This window comes from Equus asinus, chromosome 15, assembly GCF_041296235.1.
Source record: "Equus asinus isolate D_3611 breed Donkey chromosome 15, EquAss-T2T_v2, whole genome shotgun sequence".
Taxonomy (NCBI): Eukaryota; Metazoa; Chordata; class Mammalia; order Perissodactyla; family Equidae; genus Equus; species Equus asinus.
The window spans coordinates 21412960-21427786 of NC_091804.1; the positions used below are offsets into that span (position 1 = coordinate 21412960).

At 41.9% G+C, this 14827-nt stretch overlaps 1 protein-coding gene across 10 annotated transcripts in view; it reads left to right on the forward strand.

Moving 5' to 3' along the window:
• The first annotated feature begins 1744 nt into the window (after positions 1-1744).
• Positions 1745-14827, forward strand: part of LOC106833749 (signal-regulatory protein gamma-like) — a 41274-nt gene continuing 28191 nt past the window's right edge. For 2 of the 10 annotated variants that reach the window (XM_070485685.1, XM_070485684.1), the window contains exons 1-2: positions 1748-1880; positions 9975-10318. In XM_070485685.1, the coding sequence (XP_070341786.1) occupies positions 1808-1880; positions 9975-10318 (417 nt within the window). In that variant the 5' untranslated portion in view covers positions 1748-1807. The other 8 variants (XM_070485682.1, XM_044748507.2, XM_070485680.1 and 5 more) reach the window with 7 other exon arrangements.

The following is a 14827-nucleotide window of genomic DNA, read 5'->3' on the forward strand; positions in this document are numbered from 1 at the left end:
CATTGAGCTTCTTGTCTATCTCCCTGTCAAAACTGTACTCTCAATTACCATAGCCTTATGATAAGTTTTGATATCTCTTTTGGACAAATCTCTTCTGGTTATTCAACATGTTGTGGCTATTCTTTGCCCAAATGCATTTTTGAATTGCTTTGTCAAGTTTCATGAAAGACCCAATTTTTTATTGCATCGAATTTATATATTAATTCTGGCAAATTGACGTCTTTCCAATATTGAGTTTTCTCATTCATGGACATGATATACCTCTATTTATTTAAGTTTTCTTTTTTGACTTTCAGACACACACATGGGATTTGATTCACAATTTTACAGGCTTTCCCTCCCTATAATGGTCATATGCATCCCTAGTTAGAGCTATCTTGAATACTTTCTAGTTTATAGAATCTTTCAAAATTATTATTGTTTTCAGTAGTTTGTGACTACTGTATAGGATTGTAGTTGCATTTTGAACATCAATCTTATATCCAGCAAGCTTATAAAACCCTCTTACTAAAACTAATAGTATGGACATTATTTTCATGTGTAACTCTGATAACATTAATTAAATTACCTAAAATTAGCTTCAGTTTTATCAAAGCTACATACACACATGGTTTAAGAGTCAAATAGTTCTATATATGAAAACTAGAGTCTCCCTAAATTCTCATCATTTTCCACCTCCCAGAGGCAACCATTTTCAACTCCTTTAACTGATTATTTTAGATTTTACTGCCATATTGCACACAGCATGCTTATATTGCTTCTTCTTGATTACTCAGTCTTAGGCATTACTTACTGACTTCCCACCATGTAAGGTGCGGATATAACGTTCTGTTACTCCTGACCTCACCCCACACATGCACACTTTCTATTTCCCAACACCCTAATATAATTATAGCATAGTTTTGGATAACTTAATAGTCAGCATCTATGTTATAATGACTAGGAGAGAGTTATTTATACCTGAATATTGTAACATTCCCACCTTTTAGTTACAGTGGTCCTCTCATGTGTGTGTCTGTGTAACCACCACCCTAATCAGGATGCACAATTCTGTGACCACAAGGTCTCCGTCGTGCTAGCCATTTAGAATGACACCCATCCCCACCATAGCAGATCTCTGATAAATGCCAATCTGTTCTCTGCTCTATAATTTAAAGAACGTTCTACAAGCAGAATCATACAGTATGAGACATTTTGAGATTGATTCTATTCACTCAACATAATGTCTTCAAGAAACCTACAAATTGTTGCACATATAAATAATTCATTCCTTCTTATTGTTGAGTGGTACTTACTTGTAACGGATGCAGCATAGTTTGTTTAACCATTCCCTCATTACTGAACAATTTGGCTCTTTCTAGTTTTTTGACATTACTAAGAAAGCTGCTATAAACATTCATGCATGGGTTTTGTGTAGATATAAGTTTTCAATTCTCTGAGATAAATGCCTGGGAGTGTAATTTCTGGGTCATATAACCCACTTCCTCGCCTGAAAGAAGTCAGGAAATGATTCCTTTTGTTGACGGGGAGGAAGCATTATTTCTGCTAGGCCTGTCCAAGTCTCTCTGAAAACGGAAGATGAGTGACTCCTCACTTGTAGGCACCTTCTCTGCCTGATTCCTATTTCACAATCTAGAAGCAGGAACTGTCTGAGGTCTAGAAGCTGGTTGCTGTCACAGCTGTGTCACCCCATCATAGGTGCTTCCTCTTATGTCACAGGAGGCGGGCCTTTCCTCCCCTCCACAGAGCGCGGAAGTCGGGGTTCTCCCCAGCACACCCACTTAGAGCAGCTCCTCAGGCCTCCAGGATGCCCGTCCCTGCCTCCCGGCCCCACCCGGCTCCTCCTTGCCTGCTGCTGACTCTGCTGCTGGGACTCACAGGTGAGCATTCCTTGGGGTAGAATCCCCTCCCTCTGCCCCTGGGCTTTTAGGGCCTCCAGGTAAACACGGGTACACCACCCAGAGCTACCACGGAAGGCCCAGGACTGGGCATAGTCTGAGAGCAGGAAATCAGGGGTCTGAGCGTGTTTTCTCTGTGGATCCATCACCTGCAGCTGGTTACCAGAGGCGTCAAAACAGATGATGCTTCAAACAGCAGCAAGGAGAACTTTGTGCATATTAACTTGCCTAATCCTCACAAAAACGCTGTGTGATAGCTGAGACTTTATCACTGATTTGTAGGTGGGGAAACTGAGGCAGAGAGAGTAACTTGCCCAATATCACTTGCATGAGGCCGTGAAGCAGCCGGGATTTGATTCCAGGCCGACCAGCTCCAGACTTCATTCCTTTAACCACGTTATACTGCTCAGCTTCTCAGAGGAGCATAATTGTAGAAAAACCAGAAAGCACAGAGAAGCAAACAGAAGAATAGCCATCAGCATCCCGGCACTGAGCAGTCAGCAGAGTCCAGTTCTGCTGTGTGCGCTCGCAGACCTGTGTTAGTGATGCCTGGGGTGGTTCCAGTGTGCCAAATTTATTACTGATTTCTTAATATGTATTATAATTTAATTTAATTCTGAAAACAACCTTGTATACTAGCACTAGGCCATACTTTTACATCTATTTGTGAATGCATGTATTGTGTGTGTGTGTGTGTACAGGTAGGTGTGAGGAAGTGTGCACACACAGACTCACATGAGATTTTTGAAATCATTTTTAAATGATTTTCTTCAAATCATTTTCAATATACCTGAAATGCACACTGAACAGATGTTTAAATGTTTTTGTCTCTCAGCTGACATCCCTCCTTCTTCTCTAAATTTACCCCCTACCCTCCTCAAACTCTTAAGAGAAGCAAACTTCTCTCTTTCATGCATTACTATCTTGGAGTCCCTCTTCCATGTTGGACAAAGGTGAAGTGGAGAGAAGGGGATAAAACATACAGAGACTCCTGCCTATATGATCTGTATCTATAATTATATCCATATCTGTGTCCATATCTATATCATCTAATGTCAGCTGAAGCCCCCATACCTCAGGATCTAATGAGTAATAACTTTAATTTCTTGAACATTCCCCGTGTCCACACACTGTTGGAAATACCACCAGCTGTTATCTCACATGATCATCATATCCAAGGTAGATTCTCTTGTCCCCTCTACCTTACAGGTGAGAAAACGGGAGCACAGAGAGTTTCACGGCCACTCAATGGTCAATGGAGGAGCCATGATTTGAACTCAGGCAGTTGAGTCTAGAGCTCATGGGTTTAACCATTACCCCACCTCCATCCCTTGAGATTTCTGCAGCTGCTGCCACTGGCTGTGGGGAAGGATGGTGTGGGGAAGTGGGTTTGGGGTTTTCTTCTCCTGGCTCCACTGCTTCCTGCATATGCACAATTTGCTCTTGTTTCTCATAAAGTCGTCTACACGGGAAACTCAATTTCTGACAGAATTTCCATAGAGGTCACCCATTTAAAATCACCTTCAGGGTCTCAGGGAGGTGTCATACTGGGTAATTCACACATCATACAAACATTTATTGTATACCTACTATGTGCCAGGAGCTGCTATAGGAACTTGGGGTGTAGTGGAGAAAGAAAGAAACAAGGTAATTGCCCTCATGGAGCTTATATCCTAGTGGGGAAATGCTAACAAAGAATAGACATAATAAATAAGTAAAGAATATAGTGTATTAGAAAGTGATGTGTTAAGGAAAGAATTAAATTATTACTAGATAAAGAATTGGGAGAATCTGTAGGTTGGGGTGTATTTTAAATGGAGTAGTCTTGGTGGGCATCACCAAGAAGAGGAATTTAAGCAAAGAAAAAAGTAAGGGACAGAAGTGAGCCATGTGGTGATCTGGGGAACGAGCCTTCCTGACAGGGAACAGCATGTGCAAAGGCCCTGAGAGTAAGATCTTCCTGTTGTGTTCAAGGATTTGGGCTTTTGCTCTGAGTGACGTGGCTGTAACTGCAAAGTTTTGAAGAGAGAAGTGACATGATCTGACATGAGTTTTAAATTACTCTAGCATTTGTTTGAAAATAGACTAAACAGGACATAAAGCAACTAGAACATTTAAGAGGTCATTGCCTTCATGCAAACAAGAAAAAGTGGCTTTCAATAGGACAGTAGCTAGTCGGGATAGGGGAAAGAGGCCAGATTTTGGATGTATGCTGGAGTCGAGGCAATACAATTTCCTGATGTGCAGGATTGGGGGTGGAAGAGAAAGACTCCAAGGGTTTGGGCCCTGAGCATCTGGAAGAATAAAGGTGCCTCAGCTGGGACACACAGGGCTGTGGGGAAATTCAGGAGTTCAGTTTGGGACATGTTAACTGTAGATGTTTACTTCTATCCAAGGAATATATCCAGTAGGCGGTTGACATACAAGTCCAGAGTTCAGAGAAAAGCCCTGGGCCAAAGATGTAAATATGAGAATTATAGATACACAGATGACAGATGGATCTTGACCTCATCCCTATTCTGTCTCATCCCCTCCATTCCCTCCATTTCTCCCTCCAGGATTCATCCGTATTTCTTCCCATTTTTGCCTTAGCTTCCAATCTTCTTCTCTAAACTTAAAAACCCAAACCACCTGATGTTCTGGGCACACCAAAGGACCTGTCTCTAGTAGCGCGTGCCCTCCTGAGGAGGCAGGTTTGGGTACAAACAGTGCTAAGTGGGTGGGTTTCACCAGCTCACACTCTGCAAAGGTGAAGCATAAATTTCTTCTGAGGAGAAGCTAAGAAGTAGAAAAGAACACAGGATTCATTTGTGGTGCCACAAAAGCCTACGCCTCTGATTTATGTCCCTGCCATGAGAACCCATTCCTGATTTTTAAGACACTTCAAATAAGAAGGAATGTTTTTGTATTTCTCTATGTGTCCATGAACTGATTAGTCACCGAGGCAGTGAAATCGAGGTGGGAATTCTTGCACCTGCAGTTCAGTGATTGGCCCAAAGGTGACTTGTGTCTCTTCAACTCGCAACTCATTGTCCAAACACAGTCAACCACCCACAATTCTTTTCAAAGCACAAGTTTGAAGTCTGCTGTTTCCTTGCTTGCTCCCATGGTTCTATCTTCCCATTCAAGCGCCGGTTTCTCAAATCCATCAGTCTTTGGAACCAACATTTTGTCTTTTTCCTCGAGCCATTTAGTTCAATTCAGAGGCTCTACATGAATCACCAATTTGTGTTAGTACATATGTTTGATTGTGATAAAATACACATAACACAAAATTTACCATTTTTAAGGATACTATTCCATATCAAGTACATTCACGATGTTGTGAAACAATCACCACCAGACATTTCCAGAGCTCTGTCAGCATCTTGAGCAGAAACTATTTCCATTAAACAGTAAATCCCTTTTCCTCCTTCCCTCCAGCCCCTGGTAACTTCTGTTCTACTTTTTGTATCTATGCATATGCCTATGCCTGGTACTTCACATGAATGGAATCATGTATTTGTTCTTTTGTATGTGGTTTATTTCACTTAGCATAATATTTTCAAGGTCCATCCATGTTATAGGATGTATCAAAATATCATTGCTTTTTAGGGCTGAATAGCATTCTATTGCATATGTGTGTGTGTGTGTGTGTGTGTGTGTGTGTGTGTGTGTGTATACTGCATTTTGGTTATCTTCATCTCTTGCTGGAAATTTTGGTTGTTTCTACTACGTTTTGGCTATTGTGAATAATGCTGCTTGAACATGTGTCTGAGTCCCAGCTTTTAATATTTTGGGGGTATATACGAAGAGTGGAATTCTTGTGATCCTATGGTAAATTCTATGTTTAACATTTTAAGAAACTGCTGCTGTTTTCCTCAGCGACCACACCATTTTATACTCCTACCAACAATGCACAAGAGTTGCAATTTCTCCATATTTTTGCCAACATTTATTTTCTGTTTTTTATTTTGTTTTTGATAATAGCCATCCTAAGAGACGTGAGGGAGTATCTTATAATGGTTTTGATTTGCATCTTTCTAATGACTAGTGATGTTGAGCATCTTTTCTGGTGCTTACTGACCATTTGGATATCTTTCCTGGAGAAATGTCTTTTCAAGTCCTTTGTCCATTTTTTAATTGGGCTGTTATTGGTTGGTTATTTTGCTGTTCAATTGTTAGAGTTCTTTTTTTTAATATATTCTAGATATTAATCCCTTATGAGATATATGCTTTCCAAATATCTTCTCCACTCTGTGAGTTTGTCTTTTCACTCTCTTGATAGTATCCTCTGAGATATATATATCTTTTTTAATATATTCTAGATATTTAGATTTAATATAGAGTTCTATATTCTATATTCTAAATAACATAAATAAATAAAAGGCATTCAAAATGGAAAGGAAGAAGTAAAACTATCTCTGTTTGCACATGACATGATGTTATACGTAGCAGCTCTAAAGATTAGACACAGAAACACACACATTATTAAAGCTAACAAATGAATTCAGCAAATTTGCAGGATACAAAATCAACACACAAAACTCAGTGGTATTTCTATATACTAGTGATAAACAGCCTAATATAGAAATCAGGCAAACAATTCCATTTACAATAGCATCAAAAAGTATAAAATGCTTAAGAGTAAATTTAACCATGGAAATGAAAGACTTGGACATTGAAAAGTATAAGACATTGAAAGAAATTGAAGAAGTCATAAATAAACGGAAAAACTTCTCAAGTTCATGGGTTGGAAGCCTTCATACTGTTAAGATGAGTGTTGAATACTACTTAAAGCAATCTACAGATTCAATACAATCCCTGTCAAAATTCCAATGGCAGAAATATTTTTTGAGGAAATAGAAAGACACTTTCTAAAATTCATGTGAAATTTCAAGAGACCCCAAATAATCAATCTTGAAAAAGAAGAACACAGTTAAGGGACTCACACTTCCTGATTTGAAAACTTCCTACAAGGCTACAATAACCAAAATAGTTTGGTATGACATTAGAACAAATATATTTATAGACACCAATGGACTAGAATAAGAGAGATTTGAAATATATCCTCATATATATGGTCAAGTGATTTTCAACAAGGATGCCAAGATCATTCCATGGGGAAAGGATAATCTTTTCAACAAAGGACGCTGGGAAACCTGGATATCCATATTCAAAAGAATGAAGTTGGACCTTTACTTTACACCATATAGACAAATGAACTCAAAATGGCTAGAGGCCTACATGTAAGAGCTAAAACAATAAAATTCTGAGAAAAAACCATAGGTGAAACTCTTCATGACTTCAGAATTAGCAATGATTTTTTGGATATGACACCAAAAGTATAGGCAACAACAGAAAACATATGTAAATTGGACTTCCTCAAAATTAAAAACTTTTGTGCACCAGAGGATACTATCAAGAGAGTGAAAAGACAACTCAGAGTGGAGAAGATTTTTGGAAAGCGTATATCTCATAAGGGATTAATATCTAGAATATATTTTAAAAAGAACTCTAACAATTGAACATAAATAATATGAACAAAAGTCTAATTGCTTTTGCTGTAACTTCCAGTATTGTGTTGAATAGAAGTGGTGAAAGTGGGAATCCATGTCTTATTCTTGATCTTGGGGGGAAAACTTTCAGACTTTCTCCACTGAATATGATGTTAGCTGTGTGTTTCTTAGACATGATTTTATCATTGTGAGGAAATTTCCATCTATCCCTAATTTACTGATTGTTTTTATCATGAAAAATGCTGACTTTTGTCAAATGCTTTTATTTTATCAAATTAGATGATCATGTGTCTGTTTTTCTCATCTTTCTAATAATGTAGTACATTACATTCTTTGATTTTCCTATATTGAACCATTCTTACATTCCAGGAATAAATCCCACTTGGTCATGGTACATAATTATTTTCATATGTTGTTGAATTTTTTTTGCAAATATTTTGTTGTGGATTTGTTGCATCAGTATTTGTAAGAGATATGTGTATGTAGTTTTACCGTAGTGCCTTTGTCTGGCTTTGGTCTCAGGATAATGTTCGCCTGAGAACGAGTCTCAGAATAACTCTAAATAAGTTAGGAATTCTTCCTTCCTCTTTAAATTTTTTTTGAAAGAGTCTGAGGAAGATTAGTGTTAGTTCTTCTCTAAGTGTTGGTAGAAGCCACGTGGTCCTGGGCCTTTCTTTGTTGGGATGTTTGATGATTGATTCGATTTCCTTCCTAGTTGTGGATCTATTCAGATTTCCTATTTCTTCATGATTTGGTCTTGGTAAGTTGTGTTTTTCTAGGAATTTGTTCATTTTATCTAGATTGTCTAATTTATTGGTGTACCATTGTTCACAGTATTCTTTTATGATTGCTTTCATTTCTGTAAGATCATTAGTAATATCCTTCTTTTGTTTCTCATTTTAGTTATTTGGATCTTCTCTCTTTTTTTCTTAATCAGTCTAGATAAAGTTTTGTCAGCTGTCGTGATCTTTTGGAGGAACCACTCTTGGTTTTATTAATTTTCTCTTGTTTTTATTCATATTTTATTCATCTCTGCACTAATCATTATTATTTCCTTCCTTTTACTAGCTCTGAGTTTATTTTGCTCTCCTTTTTCTAATTTCTTAAGTTATATAGTTAAGTTATTGATTTACGATCTTTCTCTCCTTAAACGTATGCATTTACAGCTATCAATTTCCCTCTAGCACTGCTTTCAATGCATCTCATAAGTTTGGGCATGTCGTGTTTTTGTTTTCATATTTCCTGGGGTATTCTCTAATGTCCTTTGTGATTTCTTCTTTGGCTATGGATTTCTTAAGAGTGTGTTGTTTGATTACCTTGTGTTTGTGAGTATTCCATCCCTCCTTCTCTTAGTGATTTCTAGTTTTATTTTACTAACTGTTTCACCAGGGAACTGCTTGAATAGCCCTTTTTTTAGATTCCAATACGTTGCCTTGTCGTTCAATCTGTGTCAAGGCCATATACATAGGTTTTTGTTGTGGAAACTGGTTTCTGAAACGGTCAGAAGAGATCTATGTGGTAGACACAATAATGGCCCCTCAAAATGGTCAATTTCCTAATACCTAGAAAATGTGAATATTTTGCTTTATATCACAAAGGAGATTAAGACTCTTGATATGGTGAGATTATTCCTAGATTGTCAATGTAGGCCCAATTTGATCACAAGGGTCCTTATAAGAAGGAGGCAGGAAAGTTAAAGGTAGAGGAAAACAAGTGACAACAGAAGGAAGAGCTTGGAATGATAAGAAGATGGGAACCATGAGGAAAGGAGTGTGGGCAGCCTCTAGAATTTGGGAAGGCCAGGAAGAGAGCTTCCAGAAGAAATGCAGCTCAGCTGACGCCTTAATGTTAGCCCAGAAACACCAGTTGTGGACTTCTGACCTCCAGAATTATATAATAAATTTCTGTTGTTTTAAACCACTAAGTTTTTGGTAATTTGTTACAGCAAGATTAGGAAAATAATATAACAAAATTATGCTATGGATAAAAAAAATCCCAGGAACTTGAAACAATGTTTTAAATCTTATTTAAACTACAAGTTTATTATGTTTTGTGAGCTCTGCTCATCACTGTCTCTCAAGTATCCAGGCTGATGGAGCAGAGCCCATCATGAACATGCGGATCTCTGCATACGAGGGAATTGATGCACAGAGGATCTTGCAGATAAATGCATATCCCACAAAATTCCTTCCTCACTTCTACATGCAACTCACTGGTCTAAAAAAGTCTCATGGTCCCACTCAATGCAAAGGTCAGGAAATGCAACACATTGTCTGGCCAGAATGTGGACAGCCAGAAATATCTGGTGAAGCATGAAACCCCCAGAGAGGGCTCAGGCACGCAAAGCAGTTCTCTGCCACATCATTTATCCTCACTGTGCCTCAGTTTCCTCACCTGTACTAGGATCTCACATTACAGGCTTGTTGTGAGGGTTGCATGAAATGATGCATGCAGTGTGCTGAGCTCTAGGCCAGCCCGTGACGTGCACTCAGTCAGTGAAAGCTGTTATTGACAAATAATTGAGAAAACCTACAGGATCACATAAGGATGGATAAATAATGGATTTGTTTCCCTCCAGGAGCAGCAGGTGAGGAGCTTCAGGTGATTCAGCCTGAGAAGTCAGTGTCCGTCGCAGCTGGAGAGACGGCCACTCTGCGCTGCACACTGACCTCCCTGTACCCCGTGGGGCCCGTCCTGTGGTTCAGGGGGACAGGGCTAGACCGGGAGTTAATCTACAATTTCAAAGGAGGCCACTTCCCCCGAGTGACAAATGTTTCAGACAACACAGAGAGAAACAACATGGACTTTTCCATCCGTATCAGTAGCATCACCCCAGCAGACACTGGTACCTACTACTGTGTGAAGTTCCGGAATGGGAGCTCTAATGTGGAGGTTAAGTCTGGACCAGGCACCCAGCTCACCGTGAGTAGTGAGTACAGTGTGGGCCTCCTTTGTCCCCTGGTGTGTGACGGCAAGTCAATGATAATACCCTCCATTCTTTGAGCAACAACAAGAATCATATGTGGCAGTGAGTGCTTATACTCATGATCTAATTTCACCCCCTTCTATAGATCAGGGAAGTTGAGGCCTACAGAGGTCATGCTTGTTTCTCAAGGCCCCACGGCTGTTAAATGAGGGGAAGTCTGGAACCACCATCTGCCTGGCTCCACAGCCCCTGCCTCTTCCAATCCCATCCAGCCCTTTGGAGTCAGGGACGAGGGAACTGAAAGTCTGAGTGACTTGCCTGCTCACGAGGCCAGACTTCACTCTGCCTGCAGAGAGTGCCCCTCAATTTGGCTGAGTCTCCCTTTACTCAGCATTTACTGAGCACCTACTGTGTGCCAGGCTCTGCTCTGGGTGCTGTGGAAGCCACAGTGGACACAACAGGCAAAGGATCTTCTCCCTGGAAGCTCACATTCTCTTCCCTCCCTGTGAGGGAAATCCACGCAGGGCAGGAAAGGGAGGGGAGAACGTGTGTTTCTTCATTTCATCTTCAAAACATCAAACTGAGAGGAATCCATGAGAGACACAGACTCTCTGTTTACTCTGACAGCCCGGCTGGAGGAGATGCACAGGTTGGGTGTTTGCTTTGTGTCTGTCCAGAAAACCCTTAGGTGATTCAGGGACGGAATCACACAGCCACCGAAGGCTCAGGGCTGAGCCGGGTCATCTCAGAATGTCCCTCACCCAGGGAAGAGGTTCCTCACGTGAATGACTTAGGGTTTCCCCGTTGAGGCAGCAAAGATGCTCATTTAGGGTTTTCTGCCAGAGGCCCAGGATTCTGAATCCTGAAATGTCAGTGCACAATGGACATTTAGACCCACCCATGCCCAACTTCCATGTGTACACGTGGAGCCTGAGGCCAGGAGATGGCAGGTGCCTTGCCCACAGTCACATGGCCAGGCAGTGAGGGGATCTTTCCAGAACCCAGATCTGATTCCAGGCAGGCTCCTTCCTACCCTGGCATTGGACATTCTTTCCTAGAAGAGCCTGGCCCACAGCAATTGCTGAACAAAAACTTGTTACAGCAAACCCCTGAACAGGGAGCCAGCATTTCTCCTTTTTGGCGGTTTCCTAAAGGTTCAGAATGCCCCTCATTCAGACCCTGAGGCCCCAGGTGATTGAGAAACCTTGCCTCATCGTCAGGCACATCATCCCCAAGCAGGCATTCCATATCAGCACCTAGAGCTGGCATTGTTTCCACAGCTGCATAAAATCCATCGTATGGAGACAGCATCCTTCATTTTACAATCTTCTGTCCATGGATATAAGCTGTTCCCAACTTTGGGATATTAAACCAGTGCTGCACCACTCTACTGAAGAAGGAGATGCCCACTGGAAGTGGCACTGCTAGGTCACTGGGTGTGTGTATTTCAATTTGTGTGGATGTTGCCAAATTTCTCACCTAGACGCGGTAGCAACTGAGTTTCCCCACAGCACTGCCCCTTACTCAGAGTTCACCTCTGGAACCTGTGCATCCTCTTCCATAAGACAAGGATAATGACCCACCCTCCCAGCACCATTAGAAGGAGTAAAACTAATATATGTGAAATTTCTTAACAGTGTCACACACTTATGATCAGTGATGTAATCACATCATGTTTATTGTTTATAAATGCTCCTTTTGTAGCCAAACCCTCTCCCCCCGTGGTATCAGGCCCCACGGCGAGGGCCCTGCCCGAGCAGACAGTGAGCTTCACCTGCGAGTCCCACGGCTTCTCCCCCAGAAACATCACCCTGAAATGGTTCAAAAATGGCAATGAGCTCCCAGCCTCCCAGACCAACATGGACCCAGAGGGAGACAGCGTGTCCTACAGCGTCTCCAGCACAGCCCAGGTGCTGCTGGCCCCGGGGGATGTTCGCTCCCAGGTCATCTGCGAGGTGGCCCACGTCACCCTGAAGGGGGTCCCTCCTCTTCGTGGGACGGCCAACTTGTCTGAGACCATCCGAGGTAGACGCCTCTCACCCCCAGCCCAAGCCCGCACCTGCCCCCAAGCCCCCAAGCCAGCTCCTCCCCCTGCTGTTTCCTCCAGGCCTGAATTGCCTGGAACCCAATTCCTGACAGTCCTTCCCAATCACCAGGCTCCTGGATGTGCTGGTCATTCACTCCTGTTTTAGTGGTGGCTGCCAAGTGAACACCTACTATGTGCCAAGCTCTGTGCTAGGTAGTGTCATCTACTTAGCAATAGGAGCTCCAGTCACTGAGCACCTACTCTAAGCCTAGTCCCTGTCTGCTTGGTGATTTCATTTACTTTGCTACAATTATTATGCTCCCAGTGTATGCCAAGGGCTGTGCTTGTTGATTTCACTTATTATGACCCTAATAGGAGCTACCAGTCCCTGAGCACCTACTGTGTGCCTGGCCCTGTGCTCATGATTTCATTCATATGCAAAGATAGCCTCAGTGTTTGAGCACCTGCTGCATGCCTGGCACTGTCCTGGGTGAGTCCCATCTGTGGTGGTGGGAGCTAAGTTATGGAGCCCTCCTCTGTGATCTGTCTGTTCCATAAGGTCAGAGCTTCTGCCCTGTGCTGTTTCAGTTCCGCCCACCTTGGAGGTTTCCTAGCACCCCATGGCAGGGAACCTGGTGAACATGGTCACCTGCCAGGCGAACAAGTTCTACCCCCGGCACCTAAAGCTGACCTGGTTGGAGAACAGAAACATGTCCCGACAAGAAACAGCCTCAACCCTCATAGAGAACAAGGATGGGACCTTTATTCAGATGAGCTGGCTCCTGGTGAACTCATCTGACCACAAGGAGGATGTGGTGCTCACCTGCCAGGTGGAGCATGATGGGCAGCCGGCGGTCACCAAACACCTTACCCTGGAGGCCTCTGCCCACCAGAAGGTGGTAAGGCCTCCACTCCAACTGACCTGGTGCTTTCTAAATTTTACCTTTTTTTAAATGTTAAAAGTAGCAATTAATGCTTATTATAGGATAATGTAGAAGTCTATAAATATAAAGTAGAATTTAGAAGTGAGCTCTCCTCCACCAAATCCCACCCTCCAAGAGTCAGCACTAGTAAGAGTGGTGCATATCTTTACAGATGTTTGGACATAAATGCACATTAAAAGAAGAAGAAGGGAGGGAGGGAGCTCACTTGTTCACAGCATCCTGCCTCTTACTTTCTTCACCTGACTATGATTACATCACCATCCATGTCAGCCCACCTCCCACCTCCTTGCTCTTTCTAACCTCCGCCAGTCTCTATTCCATCCTAGACTTTTCCATCCACATCAGTAATGTCACCCCAGCAGATGCCTACACCTACTACTCTGTGAAATTCTGGAAACGGAGCCCTGAGTACAAGGGGTTTGAGTCTGGACCAGACATGCAGGTGATCCTGAAGGATCACACACAGGCCTCCTTTGTCCCCTGACTTCTGACAATGGACCAGCAATAATCACAACCGTTCACGGCACATTTACTATATGCAATTCCAGTTCACCTGTGATCTCCTTTCCTGCTTCAACCACCCTGTGAGTCTGGAGTTTTACAGATGAGACTCGGGGAGCAATGGCGGGATGTTGTTGAAGACATCTTGCCATTAGACCAGGTGATTGGGCTAAACTAGTCAGGCAAATCTGAGTCCCCAAGGACAGGGACCACAAGCATGTACAAGGAATATGTGCTAACTAAAGATACCTTCCCCCTCAGCTGGACATTGTCTCAAGGACCTACAGAGTCCCCTTTTCTATGAACAAAATATGTGTTGTTTCTCTCTCATGTAACATCAGAGGGAGTTGAGTCAGGTTTCTAAGAATCTTTACTCCAGAAGTCCTTTCAAAGGCCAACGTTCCTTCCATCTGCCGATTGTGTTGCCTCATCTGATGGGACAACCCTGGGAGACCAACTGTCCATGTCCCTGCCTGCTGGAAGAGGAAATATAGGAAAATGAAGACAATCTTCCTCAAAACAAAAGACTACCGAAGTTGCATAATTGTGTCCACTAATATCCTAGTCATGTATGTGCATCCAAATGCAAGTGGAGTCCACTATTTTGTGGTCATTTGACCACACATTGGTTTTTCTACAAAGCCAATACTATTACACACATAATAAAAATAACGATAATTCCTTCATATGGCCTAAAATGGAGTATATGTTCACATTTTCCCAAATTTCTTTTATAGCTGTTTTTTTTGCACCAAAATTGCTTTTAACTCATCTGTAAATGTTTGGTACAATATTCCTGTGAAACCATCAGGGTCTCAAGAATTCTTTTTCATTTGTTTTAAATTATGAACTCAGTTTCCTTAATAGATTAGGGCTATTCAAATTATTCATGTCATATTGGGTGAATTGTGGTTGGTTGTGTTTTTTGAGGAATTTGGTCCATTTTCTCTAGGTTGTCAAGGATGCCTGTAGGGTTGTTCACAATCTCCCCGTATTATCCTTCTGATGTCTGCAGGGTCCGTAGTGATGTCCCC